At 43.3% G+C, this 17,091-nt stretch overlaps 4 protein-coding genes across 4 annotated transcripts; 2 read left to right on the forward strand and 2 right to left on the reverse strand.

The window, feature by feature from the left end:
* Window positions 1-2,867: 2,867 nt before the first annotated feature.
* Window positions 2,868-3,576, reverse strand: ATNIH1004_007055 (uncharacterized protein; the record flags this gene model as incomplete). Its single annotated transcript, XM_033571682.1, has 2 exons — window positions 2,868-3,080; window positions 3,520-3,576. 2 exons carry the CDS (start codon window positions 3,574-3,576, stop codon window positions 2,868-2,870), a joined length of 270 nt encoding a protein of 89 aa, XP_033424997.1.
* Window positions 3,577-6,632: 3,056 nt separating this feature from the next.
* ATNIH1004_007056 (uncharacterized protein) lies at window positions 6,633-6,959 on the forward strand (the record flags this gene model as incomplete). Its single annotated transcript, XM_033571683.1, has 1 exon — window positions 6,633-6,959. The coding sequence occupies one exon, from the start codon at window positions 6,633-6,635 to the stop codon at window positions 6,957-6,959; it is 327 nt and encodes a 108-aa protein (XP_033424998.1).
* A 6,640-nt stretch (window positions 6,960-13,599) lies between these two features.
* On the forward strand, window positions 13,600-14,313 carry ATNIH1004_007057 (uncharacterized protein; the record flags this gene model as incomplete). The annotated part of the gene is made up of 1 exon (XM_033571684.1): window positions 13,600-14,313. One exon carries the CDS (start codon window positions 13,600-13,602, stop codon window positions 14,311-14,313), a length of 714 nt encoding a protein of 237 aa, XP_033424999.1.
* Window positions 14,314-15,433: 1,120 nt separating this feature from the next.
* ATNIH1004_007058 (uncharacterized protein) lies at window positions 15,434-15,748 on the reverse strand (the record flags this gene model as incomplete). The annotated part of the gene is made up of 1 exon (XM_033571685.1): window positions 15,434-15,748. The coding sequence occupies one exon, from the start codon at window positions 15,746-15,748 to the stop codon at window positions 15,434-15,436; it is 315 nt and encodes a 104-aa protein (XP_033425000.1).
* Between the last annotated feature and the right edge of the window lie 1,343 nt (window positions 15,749-17,091).

Here is a 17,091-nt window from a genome sequence, read left to right on the forward strand (position 1 = left end):
ACGTATATACTTAAAAATGTCTCCCTTTACTAGTCGATAAACGGCGGAGCTATCCAAAAGTACAGTTCGATCTACATGCACCCTTTAGGTTAAAATATATGCCAAACGTTGCTGGGTGGAGCAGACGAAATTGGCAGCATTTCCAAGACCAGGAAAGTACTCCGCTACAAGCACCATAGCACCATAGTATCCTCTATGTTAGTCTGTAAGCTGAGCCTCCTTGACCGGGCCATTGGTTCGGTATTTGAAATTAACTCACCACCATCCCCCCCGGGGGGCTTGGCTGGGGCGGGCCAATGCGGCAACTCATAATATATCAGAATTAATTAATATAAATACCCTAGGTTCCGACAAGAAAGTGCCAGATATTCGGCTGGTACCGAATAGGAAAGAAGAGGCGATTTTGAAAAGGTCTTAAATGGATAATTTTAAGCTGATCAAGCTCATCTTGATTAAATTGATTTTTTATGATAGTGATGATTATTCTCATAGTTATGTCGCTTACCCTTCTTTACTCACAAGATCCTGGCCACGTACAGCCATATTATTTGACAAGAAGCCAATTAATTTTCAAGTCGCTTGTCGTTCGTTTATGGTGGATTCCACTGGGTCTTCTAGCATACTAATATCGGTATGCTGCCAAGGTCGTTTCCGGCACATAGTGAGTAGCTCGGCTCGCTTTTGGATTGCTATGCTCTCATTAATAATACTGATAAATAACTTATTACAGTAGCAGTCAAGGTCAGACGTAGAAAGAATCATTTCTTTACAGGAAAAAATGAATATTGGGTGGTTTGGTTTACCAGACTCTGAGGTCCTGACAGTAGTATACTATTTGACCCTGAGGAAAATTGCTGTGCCCATATCATGCATATACACGTATGGCGGTAGTTTACGGGTTAAAAAAAGATAACAGATCCCTTCGTTCCTGCCAAGGCTGAAACTCCGTTTCGAATAGTTCCACATCATGGCTTATATTTGACCTTACTAGTCGCTTCATCGTCATGTGGATCCGACGTTGGGCGAGACCATTCATTCCGTGGGCACATGCTCGCCATGTGGCCGAGAATAATTACCTGCAACCAGTATTTTTTCCTTTCGCTTCTGCATTTCCCCTGCAAGTATTGCTTCCAATGCTCTTTACCACTGTATATGGCAATGAACTCGTGATGCCCAAATTTTCCGGTGCCATGGCTTTTGCCAAGTGGATCGTACACGGAAAAGTTAATATCTTTTTCAGAGCTGTCATGGCAGGAGGAAGGGGATCAGCGCAGTTTACTTACATATCCATCATCTTGTTTGAGTAATTGTTGGAGCCAATCCCTTGCACAGTCTTAGTCTCCATTTTGATCCAGCTGCCACACAAAAGAAGTTCTTCGCGTACGTACACCCGTCTCGCGGCGCCTTTGTAGTAGCTCTTTCATGTAAGGGAACTGAGCAGCAATTCCAATGCCAGTTGTAACCATAAGGATATGTCCGTAATCTCCCAGATCCCGAGTGGCACCACACTGATGGGCTGAAGATGGACTACAAGGACTATCGATCCATGCCCACTATTCTCGGTCCGGCTCCAAGCAGTTGAGAGCCTTTCGTGTGAATCCAGTCCGAGCACGGGAAGTACAAAACTGCATTTGCTTTACCCTCCCCGTTTTCCTCCCACCCAGTGATGCTGAACGGATGGGCCTGGAATAGTGTCAGAATAAAGCTAGTCCATATTGGGACATCATGTGAATATATATACCCAATACTCCTCATAGAGGGGTTGGGCAGAGAATCCTTCTGAATACAACCACTTCAGACCCCCCAAATAATCGAACAAATAGATAGAATAAGGCCCACAGATGGTACCTCCAGAGTGACCCGCTCCCCAGCACGCACCGTCCATGGCCGAGATAGACGTAACTCAGCACACACTATATCCTCTGCTCGTTTTTTAATGCTTATGAGCACAGAATTTCTCCTAAATGCTATGTTCCGAAAAGGGATGCGAAGAAGCTGGAGCACTTCAGTTACCACAGAAGCACCCAGACATACCAGAACATATCTTCGTGCTGTCTCCCCTGTCGGCTGGATACATTTCCAAATTAAGTAAAGTGCCAAAAAGGCATAAAAAAGGTGGGCTACCTGGAAGATCTCGTAAAGTTGACGATTAATAATAGACAGAATTAAAAGTGAAAGAAGCATACAGCCACCTGGATCCGTTAACACGAATTTGACTTGGCGGAGAATTTCGTATCGAAAAAAGCAGTCTACTTACCAGAAGACCAAGGTAGTGAGTATCATTTTTTATTGTAAACTGGAATTTTTTTGCAAGTAATAGCAACATGCTCTCTCCGACACTCGCTTTGTGCAGAAGCCAGGGATCTGGTCCTTGACCATCTGGTACACCCACCAACTCAGCATAATTGCTGACCTGCACATATCGAATCCTACAAGGAACCTGGAACGACATCTAAAACTTGATAGAATACATCTTTGGAGCTGAGCTGGTGAAACCTATATCTAAGAGGTCCCAGCCTATTTATTAACTCGCTTCCCAGGGTCCCATAGATTTTATATTCCGCGAATTAAAAAAAAGAAAAAGAAAAAGAGTAGGATAGATAAAAATCAGATAAGCCACTGTGGAAGTATTATATATTCGCATAGTAACCCTAGAAACAAACTCAAATATCCCAAATCAATTCAATCTGTCCTGATACCCTCATAACTACCTCCATTCATTAAGCACAAAGTTTATCATTTCTTTTTTTATCTGACAAAAACTCTCAAGCACTAGAATAATAAATTAAAAAAAGATGGTCTGACAAAATTCAAGTACAGGAATAATTCCACGGTAAAGAATTCAATGTAGCAAAGTATCACATTGTTTAAATCACCTCGTCTAGAAGAGAGAAATTTAATGCCATTTTCTGCCGCACGGAAGTCTTGTTTTTACTGATGTGTTGGACATTGCGTCGTTCACTTAACCATTTGTCCACGTCCATTTCTAGTCTGCTGTTCGAGTACGAGATGGTGACTCCGACAGTGTCGCCGGAGATGTCCTGGCGGTCGATTTTAAAGGTGACGCGGTGCATCTCTATCTGAACTCTTAGTTAGTATATATATATGCTTGTTTAGTTATTTATATATTATAGGTATAGGTGCTGCGGATGGGTAAACCCACCGGGAATAACCTCGGCAGTGTTGCGGTATGACCGCAACACTGCATGAGTATACCAGTATTTTTGCTCCCCGGACACCACGGCAATAGTGTTCCGGAGGAGTCACAGCAAAACGGAGAATGGCTCCGGATGCTTGGAATAGTGGCTCTACAGCTCATCCAGGATTGCGGAAATCACGCCATTTTTGTTCGCCTTCAGTTTTATGGGCTCGGAGGGTTTTCTTCGTGGACGTTAAGACTGTATACATTGTTAGTAGGTGACATTGCACATGCATCTTCTAGGTTAGGGGCCCCAAGTAAAGTAGGACGTACCAGTTTTCTTTGTTCCGTAGATTATCGATCAGTCTGCCTCGATATACCGTCCGCTGGATGCGAGAGTTCACCGAGTCGTCCTTGGGCAGGGTGCCCAGGTCCATTGCTTCTTGATCTCGTCCTCGGTTTGCGCCAGTCCGTAGGCATACAAGTCTTCGATCTGCTTGCGGAGTTCGTTCAAGTCGTCCACAGAGTGAGGCCGGACCTGGGTGATGTAGTTGAAAGGGCATTGGGCGTCCCATAGTCCTTCCTGGTATCCACCATGATGCTGTTACGTGTGGGGTCGGTAACGAGCTGAATGGTGCGCTACGGTGCGAAAGGGAGTATCTATATGGAGGGAAGATAGGACCACGTATATTGCAGAACTAATCGCTGGCCTTCAAGTGTTCAGGTCCGCGGGTGCGAATATAAACACTTCGCACCTGACTAAGCATCTTAGCTAAGGATCTGGCTATCGCGCTTCTGAGCGCTCCTAACAGATGTGGTGAGGCAATGAGATTGATGATGATAATCCTATATTAGTGGTTTTAATGCTAATAGTAGTATTAATTCTGAATGAGGAGGGAAAAAACGAAGAGATCGTACCAGTGATTGAATCGGCTTTAAATGTTCTGGCATAAAAAATCACCAGCCCTACGTGACGATCTACGACGGGGGGGGTTTTGGGAAGACCTTGCTGTGCTCGGATCTGTCCCAGCGTTTGCTAAGTGCGTACTACAATTGGTTAAGTCTTAGCTAATGTAAGCAATCCTGCAAACTGAGGGCAGGCCGAATTCGCAGGCAAGTAAATTAGATGTCTGTACGGAGCTGTGTTTCAATAGTCATGAGCAGGCGCTAGTATTTATTACTATCTTGGCAGTATGGGTGTTTACATAGTAATTTATATGGGAGAGCTCTTACTGTGTAGATTTGCGATAGATTATAAAGCCATATTCCCCAACAAAAAATTGCTTTTGCTTGAAGCTATTTAACCTTTTTTTAAAATAATTCTTTGACTCTTCGCCTGCGTGCCTACCTACCTACCTACCTGCCCCCGGACATTCAAAACCATGCAGGGAAAATATTATTTAGTTGGAGTTTATATCCAAGCGCTTACCTTGCTTTTTATTCTAGAACAAATCTTAAAAGATTAAAGCCATTGCTGGCATGTCTCGTCAAGCTATCCAGTTTTAGAATCGAAAGGCAAAAGAGCGTGGATTCAACCCAGATATTAACCCCGGATCCTTCTTAAATATATGGAAGATAAGCAGCGATCAGGACAGCCCCCAGTGGCTAAAGATACCGTAAAAGCTATTATTGAATCGGTTAAGAAGGATCGGAATGGACATGAAAAATCCTGTGAGATTCTTGTATTTAAAGCCTCTATTTCTACCTCTTCTGTTTGGCGTATTCTTACCCGATTAGGCTTTTATTCTGTTAAACCTACTACCAAACCTGACCTTACTAACGAACAAAAAAAAGGCGCTTAGAGTTTTTCCTTGCCTATAAAAATTGGACGCTTAAAGAATGGAAAAATATAATCTTTACAGATAAATCCTTTGTCTGTCTTGGTCAGCGACATGGAGGCTTAAAAATATGGCGTACAAAGAATAAATTCTGTGATATATCTTGTATACACCGCCCTTGGAAAGGAAACTCTGATTTTATGGTATAGGAATGCTTTTCTTATAATAAAAAAAGGCCCTATTTATATATAGAAACCAGAACTACATAACAAAAAAAAAAAGAGAGGCAGCAAAGGAGATTAAAGCTTTAAATAAGGAGTTAGACCTTTAAAACCAGAAGAATAGGAGCTTATTAACCTAATAACTTAAGTAAAGCTTCGTGAAGGTAAAACTCCAGGTAGAAAGCCAGCATGTAGATTTATAAAGAAAAATAGTCGCTTAGAGAGAGATTCTGGTTTTATATTATAAGGTTTGTTTTCTTTTTTTTATAAAGGTTTATATGTTATCTAACTTCTTTCTATTAGGAAGTTCTTGTCCCCAAATTAATCCCCTTTGTAAAAGAATATATGATCGACCGTCCAAATACTATTATATTAGAGAATAGAGCCCCGGCTTATCGCTATTATTTTTAAATATAGTGTACAATATCCATAATGTACGAGTTCTGGATTTGCCAGGGAATTTGCCTAACCTAACTGCAATTGAATTTGCATGGTATATCTTAAGCGTCGAACAACTTCAAGAGGGGCTCCACGAGAGAAAAAGACTGCAGAATCTGCTTAGGTCGCTGCTTGAAATAAGATGCCTTGAGAGGATATACAACACTAGATTAAGCGATTGGTACGCCATATACAGGTTATTATAGAGCTCGGAGGAATGAATATCAAGAAGGCCGTACAAGGAAGGATAACAGTGACTTTAAAGGTATGCGGCTACGAGGTTATTTATTAAGGCAAAAGGATCTTAGAGAGGGTCCTCTCTTTTAGGTGCAAAAACCTCACTCTTTCGGGTCTGAATAGCTTTATTTTTGTACAAATATTAATCTATCTGCTCCTAGAATGCCGTCTGGCTAGTCATACAAATTAGTATGGGAATCAGTACGGTGGCATTACAGCCAAGACTAGCGTCGCTCATGACTTTTGAAACACAGCTCCGTATACTCATTTTCAAAATCTAGGGCGGGCATGTTATACTCTTGATTTGTTTCTAAAATCTTGCCCTAAGTTATAACCGACTAGATTTTGATGATTTCACCAATTAATCACATTTGCCAAGCCGGAATCAACGGAAGCTTTGCCATATTTAGATACATTTAGAGTTTATCAAAGAATAAATAAAGTATAAGGTTTTGAAACCATATTGTAATACTTTTTTATATCTTAACTACTCTAAGGTAGTAGAGTAGTAGCTTGCTGTAGATATATCTTTCTTACTCCAGTATTCTATCCAAATAATATAGCTGGAGCGTTCGCCGTTGTCGGTTTTGTTACTGCAATCGTTTAGTTTAGTGACGTTACTCCACCGCAACCTCTTCGTGCCATTCAGCGAATCACCCGCCAGTTCCGCCAGGAAGGCTGACAGATCCACAGGTTGCCGTGCTGTGGCGGGCCGCCGAGAAACTAGCCTCACGACATGAGATTGTACAACAACATGAAAATCAAGACCTATAGTCCGCGCCCGACCTGGCATGTAAAACCAGAAAGTGGAGAAAGGTCATGGGCCTATTCCCTACAGAAAATGATGGTGGCCAGCCGGTTTTTTCAGCCCAGGCAAAGTGGACCTTGTGCGGCAGCGTGGAATGGACCAAGAACAGGCGGGCAAGGAGGATAAGGGAGTTATTTAAAGAGTTCCGGCTCCAGACCGCCATTTTATGTGAAGAAAAGGCTGGAGAAGTGGCCGAAAGGAAGGAGCATTGCACTGTAGCGCATCAGGCGTTGCAGGAGCAGCGATTGTTGGAGAAGGCAGAGAGTGGTGCAGAGCGCGAAGTTAAGCGAGCTCAGAAGCAGGAGGCAGCCAAACAACAGGCTGAAAGAATTGCATGAAAGTCTGAGAGTGAGACTATCCGGAAGCCAAATCATAGGCTGCTTCTGCCTCAAAATCCGGTTGTAGTGGCGATAAAATAAGGATTGTCAGAAGCGGCCTCGCGGAACAGGCGCTAATAGTGCAACAACCAAAATAAAAAGAAACATAAAGCCTACTTCAGGGCCTTCAGAGGCTAAACGCTGTGTTCTATAAGGTCCACTACAGAATCTGCATCCATCGGTCGTCGCAGGCGCAAGGAATCGTAGAGGCCGGTTTCGCAGTCACTGCGATCTGGATGTAGGAAAAAACGACCAGTAATTACTTTCAAAAGGGAATATATGTATATAGATTCAGTACCGTTATTTATATCATCACGTATTTTTATGAAAACTAGGAGAGTTTATATCACTTTGAATTGAGAATCCTGATATGCAAGATCAAAATGGTTGTTAGAGCATATTGCCATACATGCATTCTAACAATGGTTGTTGGAACATCGGGTTATCCCTCTGCTCTGGGTGCCGGTCTGCACTGTCTTAGTCAGCATCTGTTATGTATTTGTTAGATATACGGCTAGTCCCGAAGAGGAAATAGAGTACAATTGGTGAAAAGGTTTTATTTGAATGAATTGAGCTGGTTGGGCTCTTCTTGATTGTTCTTGGTTATTCTTGATTGATTATTTTGTTGCGTGCTCCGCGGGGGTTTTACCCCGATCCAGTCACATGATTCTGGTCTACCAACGGCCATATTATTTGACAGTATTTAGCCTAGTTCGTGGGTGCCTCCGTACCCCTGAATCCCAGACTCCTTCATGCTTCCAATAATGGTAGCATGTCACGTGATGAGCTGTCAAACCGGGCCGAAACCCGCCAAGAACCGAAATATACAATACTATACACATCATTACATGCTGCTCAGTGGCGAAAGCCCTATATTACTTGTGTATTTCAGTAATATATTTTCTTCTTTACTACGTAAGCTCTTGGCGGGTCATAAGTACCCGAAAAAGCAATATGGCGAGGCCCAGTTACTACTTCATGGAGTAACTACCTGTACGCTTGGGAGTGATAGACGTTGGAAACTCAAACCAGAATCTCTCGAAATATCGCCTGCAGAATCGCGGAAAAGCCCGTACTTGCCCAATAAGCTTTGAGAAATGTCTATTAGATCATTTAGTGTCAAATAATATGGCCGTTGGTGGACCAGAATCATGTGACTGGATCGGGGTAAAACCCCCGTGGAGCACACAACAAAATAATCAATCAAGAATAACCAAGAAGAATAATCAAGAAGAGCCCAACCAGCTCAATTCATTCAAATAAGACCTTTTCACCAATCGTACTCTATTTCCTCTTCGGGATTAGCCGTATATCTGACAATTAAGAGTCTCATTCGCTCAAAAACTACCTATACAGCGAACCACGGCTTATACAGCTCAGCTATCCACCGGTCGAAACTTTATTTCCTCCGAACGAAATGTCCACGCAGAATACCGTCCTTTTAAAACCCAAGAGAATTGGAAGGAATGGAACACGCAGTTTGAAGGTTTAGCCAGAGGCAAGAATTTATGGGGAATTATTACTGGCGATGAACAAGAGATTTTAAAGCCAGCACCACCTACCGATGACACTTTGGCACCACCAGCTGGAAGTACACGATCAACAAATCCTACCTCCCTTGCTGATCGACAATTTGCTTGGACTGTTTACAAAAGCCTTCGTGACGACTATATTCTTCAACAAACTGAACTAAGCAAACTGCGGGAGTGGATGCAGAAGACTATTTCTCCACAAGTGTATGAATATTGCTGCGATCCAGAGGATTCGATGAAGGAATGGTACGCCAAACTAAAGCAACGGGTGGGAATTGATGATGCCACAGTCAAGAAACTTGCCCGCGAAGCGTATAAAAAGGCCATTAAACCTGTCACAAGACCTCGGGATGTACTTACCTGGTTAAACAATTGGGAAGAAGCAATGCACAAGGCCGAAAAAGCTAGAATTGCAGTGGCTGCAACCACAAGTGACTGGATTGAGGATTTCCTGAATGCTGTACGGACTTTAAACCCGGTATGGGCAACCTCATATGAGATTGCTAAGAGTAAGGATATTGAATCAGACAACCTGACATTCAGACTGGTAGCACAAGACTTCCGAAAAGGTTTGGATACCAAATTGATTCAACAGAGCAGCAATATTGCCAAAGGGTCATTTGGTCCAACCTTTGATGCTGAAGAAGCTAAGACTGAAGGCACGGAATTGAATCACGCACCAAAAGGTCAAAGCTATACCCAGAAGCGCAAGCAAAAGCCTAATAATCTCGAGAGCTGCAATATAGCCAAGAAGACAAAGGTAGCTTGCAAAGCATGTGGGCAAATGCATGAATGGAAGGCCTGTTTCTATCTTTTTTTTCCCTCAAGAGGCCCCTAAAGGATTTAAGGAACGTGCTGTAATTAGGAGATTTATTAATCATCTGCTTCAAACAGACAAGGAATTTGCCAAAGAGGTTGAAGAGTGGAAGAGCTTGAGGAATCAAGATTGACTACTTGAACGACAGATTGGAAGAATTCCAGCTTCATTTGCGACATTACCGGATACCTATCCATTAAAGAATTCAGCTATTCTTGACTCCGGATCCACTATCCATATCTTTAATGAAATCACTCGATTCAACGACTTTCAAACCGCACAACCAGGTGACTTTATATGGGCCGGAGATTCAAAGGTGGAGATCCATGGATATGGCAATGTGGATATTCAGGTTAGATTAGGTGGAAAGAAGTCAATACTGCACCTCCAAGATGTTGCTTTCTGTCCCAAGATGGCTTGCAATTTAGTGTCTCTACGCCAGTTGCATAAGGCCGGAATATGGTGGGATAATCGACCAGAGCAAAACATCCTCCGACATCAAGATAATCGACCGATTGCGCAGATTGAAGACCAGTTCGACCAGTTTGTGATTGAATACCTTCCCATGAATATAACAAGAGGAAGTCTTTTTAATCGCCGAAACCGCTTTCAATCATCGTTCCATTCTACACCAAGATCTGCACGGGCAGATGCATACCAATGGCACCTTCGACTTGGACATCCTGGACCTCTTACCTTGGAGCATCTAGTCAATTCAACTAAAGGAGCAAGGATTAGAGGTGGACCGACAACAGTGGAATGCGACGCCTGCGGGATTGCAAAGCTAAAGCGTCAGGTTAGCAGAATTCCATCGGATTTTATAGAGGGACCGGGTCAACGCCTAGCCATTGATTTCCATGACTTCGAAGCTGGCTATGGTGGTTGGAAAAGCTTGATGCTAGCAACTGATCGGTGGTCAGGTTTTATCTGGGATTACTACCTAGAGGACCGAACGGCTGACTCAATTATCCACGCTTTGAGCATTTACTTGGAACACTTGGGCGAATGGATATAAAGGTTCAGGTTATTGAATGTGACAATGAAACTGTGGGCCAAAAGCCTCGCATTGCAGCCTTTCTGCAGTCAGATCCTTATTTTTATAAAGATTGAGCCCTCCGCACCTTATACAAGTGCTCAAAACGGTGGTGCAGAGCGCTCAGGGGGGTGTAATAAAGGATAAGGCTCGAGCAATGCGGGAATATGCTAGATTACCTGCATTTCTATGGCTCGGAGATTGTACGTGCATCAGTCTATCTTTCCAATCGAACACCTCAGTACCAAACCAATTGGAAAACGCCTTTCGATCGATTCCATACCTACGTTGCGCACCAAGACGGCATGGTAATCCATGACAGAAAGCCTCAGCAAGCGCATCTAAAAGTATATGGATGCAAAGCCTTCGCCATGACCACAGAAGCACTGAAGAAGTCAAACCGGAAACAGAGATTCAATCCAAGAGCGCATATTGGATATCTAGTTGGATATGATTCCACTAATATCTACCGAATCTGGATTCCACGCCTAAACCGAGTCATCCGTACAAGAGATGTGATATTCAATGAAGACGAGCAATTCTCTGGCGATCTGTCCAAACTAGCAATCATGCAGGATCAATTTCGGCAGATATCCATCCAGGACTTCAACCAGATAATCAAGAATATTGAGGTTCCCGAAGAGTCTATGTCGCCACCAAGCCAACAAGAAGAGAGTCAAGTAGTTGGATATTTTAATTCATCAGACTTCCTGGTGGATATGGCCCAATCAGCTATGGAATTGGCTAAAGAAATAGGTTAGAAAGATGCTAAAGATCTGGTCTATCTAACACTACCGGAGACGCCAGAATATCTTCAACCAGCCTCGCTATTAACTATTGGTTCCCTAGCTAGATCTAATCAAGAATCATCGCACTTAGCTGCATGGAAAGCATCGTTTTTAGCTGCACCATTAATTCAACCGAAACGACCCGGAGAGAGAACAACTAAGGCACAATCAGAATGATTGCTTCGACGACCTGAAAAGGATATGCACCACAGAGATTTGCCACCTAAGCCGGTTAACCACAAAGATCTTATGGATCATCCACTTGGCAAGCAGTTCAAGCAGGCTGAAAAAGATCATCTTAAGGGACACGAGGATATGTGTACATGGCAAGAAATAAGCCAGTATAATCCTAAATGCAAAGGCAGGCAAATCCTGGATTGCAAATGGGTGTACGCGTACAAGTTTGACTAGAAAGGAAGCCTGCAAAATGCAAGGCCCGTCTGGTTGTACGCGGCGACCAACAAGAAAGGAAAATAGAAGACCTTTATGCTTTAACACTGGCTATACAATCATTCCGAATCCTAATGGCTACAGCTGCAAGATTCGACTTGGAATTAGTGCAATATAACACTACCAACGCCTTTGTCTATGTAGATATCGATAAGGATGTCTTTATGCAGATGCCACCAGGATACCAAAAGCCAGGTACAATCCTAAAGCTTAAAAGGGCCCTGTTTGGACTAAGGCAATCACCATCACTATGACAAAAGCACTTCAAGAAATCCCTTCAAGACCTAGGATTTAATCCTATTCCTCATGAACCATGTTGCATGATTAAAATGGTGGTATTCTAGTATTCTTCTATGTTGACGACATAATCTTTGCATACCAAAAGGGCTGCAAGAATCAAGAGATACTGGACCAAATTGTTAATCAGCTCCAAAACCAGTACAAGATGACTGGCGGAGATAAACTGCAGTGGTTTCTTGGTATAGAGATAATCCGGGATCGGGAGAAAAGAATTATATGGCTAAGTCAATCCTCTTATATAGAGAAGATTGCTAACCTAGCGGATTCAAGAACCTTAGATATTGTCCCAATAACCAGAGATGAGCTCCTTATTTACACCGGACAAGCCACACGACAAAGTATTCAGAGATATTAGAAGAAGAACAGTTCCTTAATGTACACAGCAGTCACCACACGACCAGACATAGCCTTTGCAGTGTCCAAATTATCCCGCTTTCTTACCAATCCAAGCGACGAACACCATGCTGCGGCTGACCGCGTCCTTTTATACCTTAAACGAACGAAAGACCTAGCGCTGCAACTGGGGGGTGGAGATGACTTCATCCTGTACAGCGATGCTTCGTTTGCGGATAACAAGGAGGATCGAAAGAGTTCGCAAGGATATATAATGCAGTTATTTGGAGGAGTAGTAGGATAGAGAGCCAACAAGCAGGCAACAGTGACTACTTCTACCACTAAGGCAGAGCTTCTAGCGTTGTCCCACGCAGCTGGAGAAGGAATATTTATCAGCAGACTGCTTAAAGAGCTTGGAGTTCAACTGGATAAGAGAAAGAAGGACCAACGGATTCAAATCTTCTGTGACAATCTCCAAACAATCCGGCTTGTGCATAAAGATATAAACCGACTTCAGACAAGGCTTCGACACGTGGATATCCATAATCATTGGCTCAGGCAGGAAGCTCTGGAAGGAAGAATCCAAGTCAGCTACACACCAACAGACAAGATGCTGGCAGATGGACTCACCAAAGCACTCTCACGGCAGAAATTCGAGCCGTTTGTGGATCAGCTAGGACCACGGAACATCTCTGGAATTAAAGGGATTGATGGAAACACTGAACGGATATGACTGAATGTCAGATTCGACCCGGAATAGCTTCAAGGTTGCTGAAATTGGAAGGAAAGGTTCGAATCTGAGGGGGTGTGTCAAATAATATGGCCGTTGGTGGACCAGAATCATGTGACTGGATCGGGGTAAAACCCCGTGGAGCACACAACAAAATAATCAATCAAGAATAACCAAGAAGAATAATCAAGAAGAGCCCAACCAGCTCAATTCATTCAAATAAGACCTTTTCACCAATCGTACTCTATTTCCTCTTCGGGATTAGCCGTATATCTGACATTTAGATGCTACTAAGCGTGGTCCACTTGCCATAGTACCCGCACCTAATCGGAGGGACATCAAGTCTGCCAGGGTAAGGCTGTACCAAACCCATGCAATGTATGACGATCTTGACTCTATGTAGCATGCCTATGCAGCATGCCTATTTTACATGTACGGGCGTGTGCTCCATCTCTAATGCGTCATTGATACACCGCGCAAAAGATTTAAGCCCACCTGATGCCCTCAATTATTAGCATGCTCATAACACCTAACTTAAGTGACCCATCTTCAAGATCATTGGAAAATTCAACCTTAATCTGTCTTGACCCGATTGCCTCCCGTGCTGGTACCAATAAAATGCCCTTGTTCTCCAATTACATGCTAAAGGCCTTGCTGGCCATGACTGCTGTTGTTAGGTGTGCGTATGCCAACCCTCACCCCTATCCATTAGTTCAAAATGGGGTCTTTGAAGACTCAAGTTCCGGCTATCATCCGAGATTCCCTGATGCACGCCTTTCCTCTCCTGAAAAAGTGATTACGGGCGATCATGTACGGGTTAAGGCTTCAGACTTGCCTATCAGTTACGGTCGCTGTTACCGCCTGTCAAGCAGCTGTCACGGAGAGCTAGGTGGTGATGGTGATAAGTGGAATTATCTTAAATTTTGTTCTGGAAACACCCGCAGGCGTTTCAAAGTGTGTCACAGCACAAATACTTGCCAGCGTCAGGATACCGACTCTCAAACTGTGAAGGAAAATGGAAAATTCTATCTGTGGGATGTTGACGGCTCTACAGTGGAGCCTGGAGGGAACTATATTGTCGCCAGGCAGCCTGGACTGCTCTATACAGGCAAACCACCATATGAGAACTACGTCCAATTCCAGGGGTCGAGCGATTGTGACATTGATAACTGGGGGAGAATTTCCCACTGTCACATTAGGTTGCGTAGCAACAGCCAACCTAACGGGAATAATGGATTTTTTATCAAAAGTGATGGTTACTTTAGTACGATCGGTGGCGAGCAACCAATTAGCCTCAAGTTCCAAGAGGTTGAATGTAACGATGGCCACTAAGCCAACTGGGGGGCAAATTCAGAGGAATGTTAAATACTGTGACAATGTCATACTAACTTCTCTGAGCATCTGTCATATCTAAACATATTCAATTGGCCAAGACATAGGGATCTGAGCTTTAGGTACGACATGACTCCGTTGGCGCTATGCACCGGCTTTATCTTGTTCAAGCCATGGAAATTTGTGTAGGTGTTCCTAATATTAAGGGATATCTCCCATCGTGTGATATCACCTGGCCCTGTACATGCAATATTAGAAGTTTGAAAGGAGAATGATGGGGCGGCGGAAGGAAGGAATAAAATTATAAAAAATGAAAACCATTAGCAACCTCAGAACTAATAGTTGTAGTGCCTGCTGCGGCACTTGGCACAACGGAGATACTCCTCTAGGTTGATCAAACACTGAAATTCAGCGTCGCAGTTCATGAACTGCTCTGTCTTTCGCAAGACGTCCAAGCATTCTATCAACCTAGAAGCCTCTGACTCAGTTACGCCTCACGCGTGCAGCCTATCGAATGCTTGGCGTCGCTACCATGTTGACAGTGATCGCAGTCGTTGGAATTGCATGTAATGTTTGGCTTATAAGCGTTCAGGTAATGATGTCTCTGCTGCAGAACTCTCGTTGGTCAGCTCTAATATGGGCCACAGATTCAATTAATCATTACAGCCATCTGGACTCTTCGCCATCTAATCTGGGCGTCTACTCCCGGTAATGGTGTAGGACTGTCTCCAACGGCTCCGTCAATCCGCCAATCTTACTACTGTCAACCATGTCAAGACCCATATAACGAGGTTCTACTAGAGATCATTTAACCTCCATAGCAAGAGGTCATTTCACAGCTACATAAATACATGTAATTAAGAGTTCAGCTATTTTTCATCATACTAACGTACATTCTCGTAATGAAGGCATCATCTTATTCCAGCACACGGTAGCTAAGAGATGTATCTCTAAAAACAAGAGAGTTAGAGAAATAGAAATAAAACCGAAGAAAATTAAGATCCTGTTGCTTGAATAATCCTGAACTGAAGTAAACCGTGCGTCACCGGATAAAAAACCTAACTCCCCACCCAACCAGTTTGGGAACAGGCCACAAAACTAAGACCATGTTTCAAGCCCACTAATTAGCACGAATCTGAGTCGGATCAGGCTTTGCCTGGGGGTTGTCGCTAGGGAGTCCGTCCTGGGAAGGCGTCGATGGCTCCCGTTCGACATCCTTCCAGCTTTCAAGCAACGCAAACAGACCATGTGCACCCGTCACAACCACCAGCGAATCCCGGCTGTTGTATGTTTTTATATCGCTAATATCTTGGACAGTTTTAATAGGATTATGTTTTAACTGTGGTGGGTTTATGCTGTCCGCGTTCGTGTGCGCCTGCAACGGGCAATACAGTGTCTGCCTCATCTCGGACCGTACCGGCTGGTCTCCGGCCATATGCATATCTTAAACCTGTCTAGATAGCTCCGTAGGTAACGGTGTAGTCTAGTCGCACCAGGGGAGATCTGTGCGCTGGAGCGGTCAAAGATAGCAGACCACCTTTTCTTAAACAATTATTGCGGTCTTCCTTTCCACCTATAAAGTGTCACGGTGCCAGCCTTGACGTGTCATTCTGTCTATTCTGACCGCTTTGGCATGTGATTCTGGCTGTTTATCTTCCTGCCTAATCCTGACCCTGTTGTAGCTCTCACGCTACGTCTTGTCTATCAATCTGTATAAAGCCTGACCTGTAGTCTGCCTGCATATTAGCTCTGCTAGCCCGCCTGCCTGAGCTTATTCCCTGACAACAAGGCCTGAAGTTAACGCTAAACTTCAAATAAAATTATTCCACTAATTGAGAAGGGGCACGATGCTGCTGTTGCTAGACCTGCCAAATGAAATTCTCTATCACATTGCCGGATATCTGGCCCTGGAGTCCGATATAAATTTCTTAGCCAGGACAAACCGATATCTTCACAATACAGTCAACCCTTTTTTGTATCGTTTTAATGCCATTCATGGACAGATGTCCGCATTGCTATGGGCTGCAAATCATGGAATAGTCAAAACTGCTCAGAATTTACTGAACGCTAGTTCTGGGGCTCTGAATAATAAACTCGAGATATTATATCATGCACTGTCAATAGCAGTGCAAGCAGGACACACAAGTATTGCAAAGATTCTTCTACTGAAAAAAGGAATCAATCCCAATTTCCAATATCAGAGTGAAGAGGACAAATTCTCTATGACATTCTTAGCAAGAGCAGCTCGAGCAGGACATGTGGATATGGTTGCCCTGTTACTATTAACAAAAGGCATTAATCCGAATCTAGGGGTGAAGACGCGAACAGCAAAGGAGCAAGTGCCATAATTATAATATTATTATGTTGTAATTATTTAACCTAATTCGCTATATACTTTCGCCATGACAGTTTGTGTGTAATTAGATTACTATAAACACGAGTTAGGCCGGCACATCTCTATAACTAGGTAAAAAGACTTCACATTAAATGCTGCAGTAAGGACTGTGGGATATTAATATAAAAATTATAAAGCAATCGAAATAATTTTGGGAAATAAAATAAGGCTCTCGAAAATAAACATCCGAATATATTTACCGCTTTTAGCAATCTTGGCTTGACTAACAAAGCCAAGCAATTACAGAGAGGCCGAAGTAATGCATCGATAAGCACTGGAAGGTAGAGAAAAGGTGCTTGGTTATGACCATCCAAGCATATTTAATAGTGTTCTCGGCCTTTTCAATGTGCTATGCCAACTGCGAAATTGTAAGGGGCCACAAG

Source organism: Aspergillus tanneri (genome assembly GCF_003426965.1).
Source record: "Aspergillus tanneri strain NIH1004 chromosome Unknown AapTan_7_pilon_pilon_pilon, whole genome shotgun sequence".
Taxonomy (NCBI): Eukaryota; Fungi; Ascomycota; class Eurotiomycetes; order Eurotiales; family Aspergillaceae; genus Aspergillus; species Aspergillus tanneri.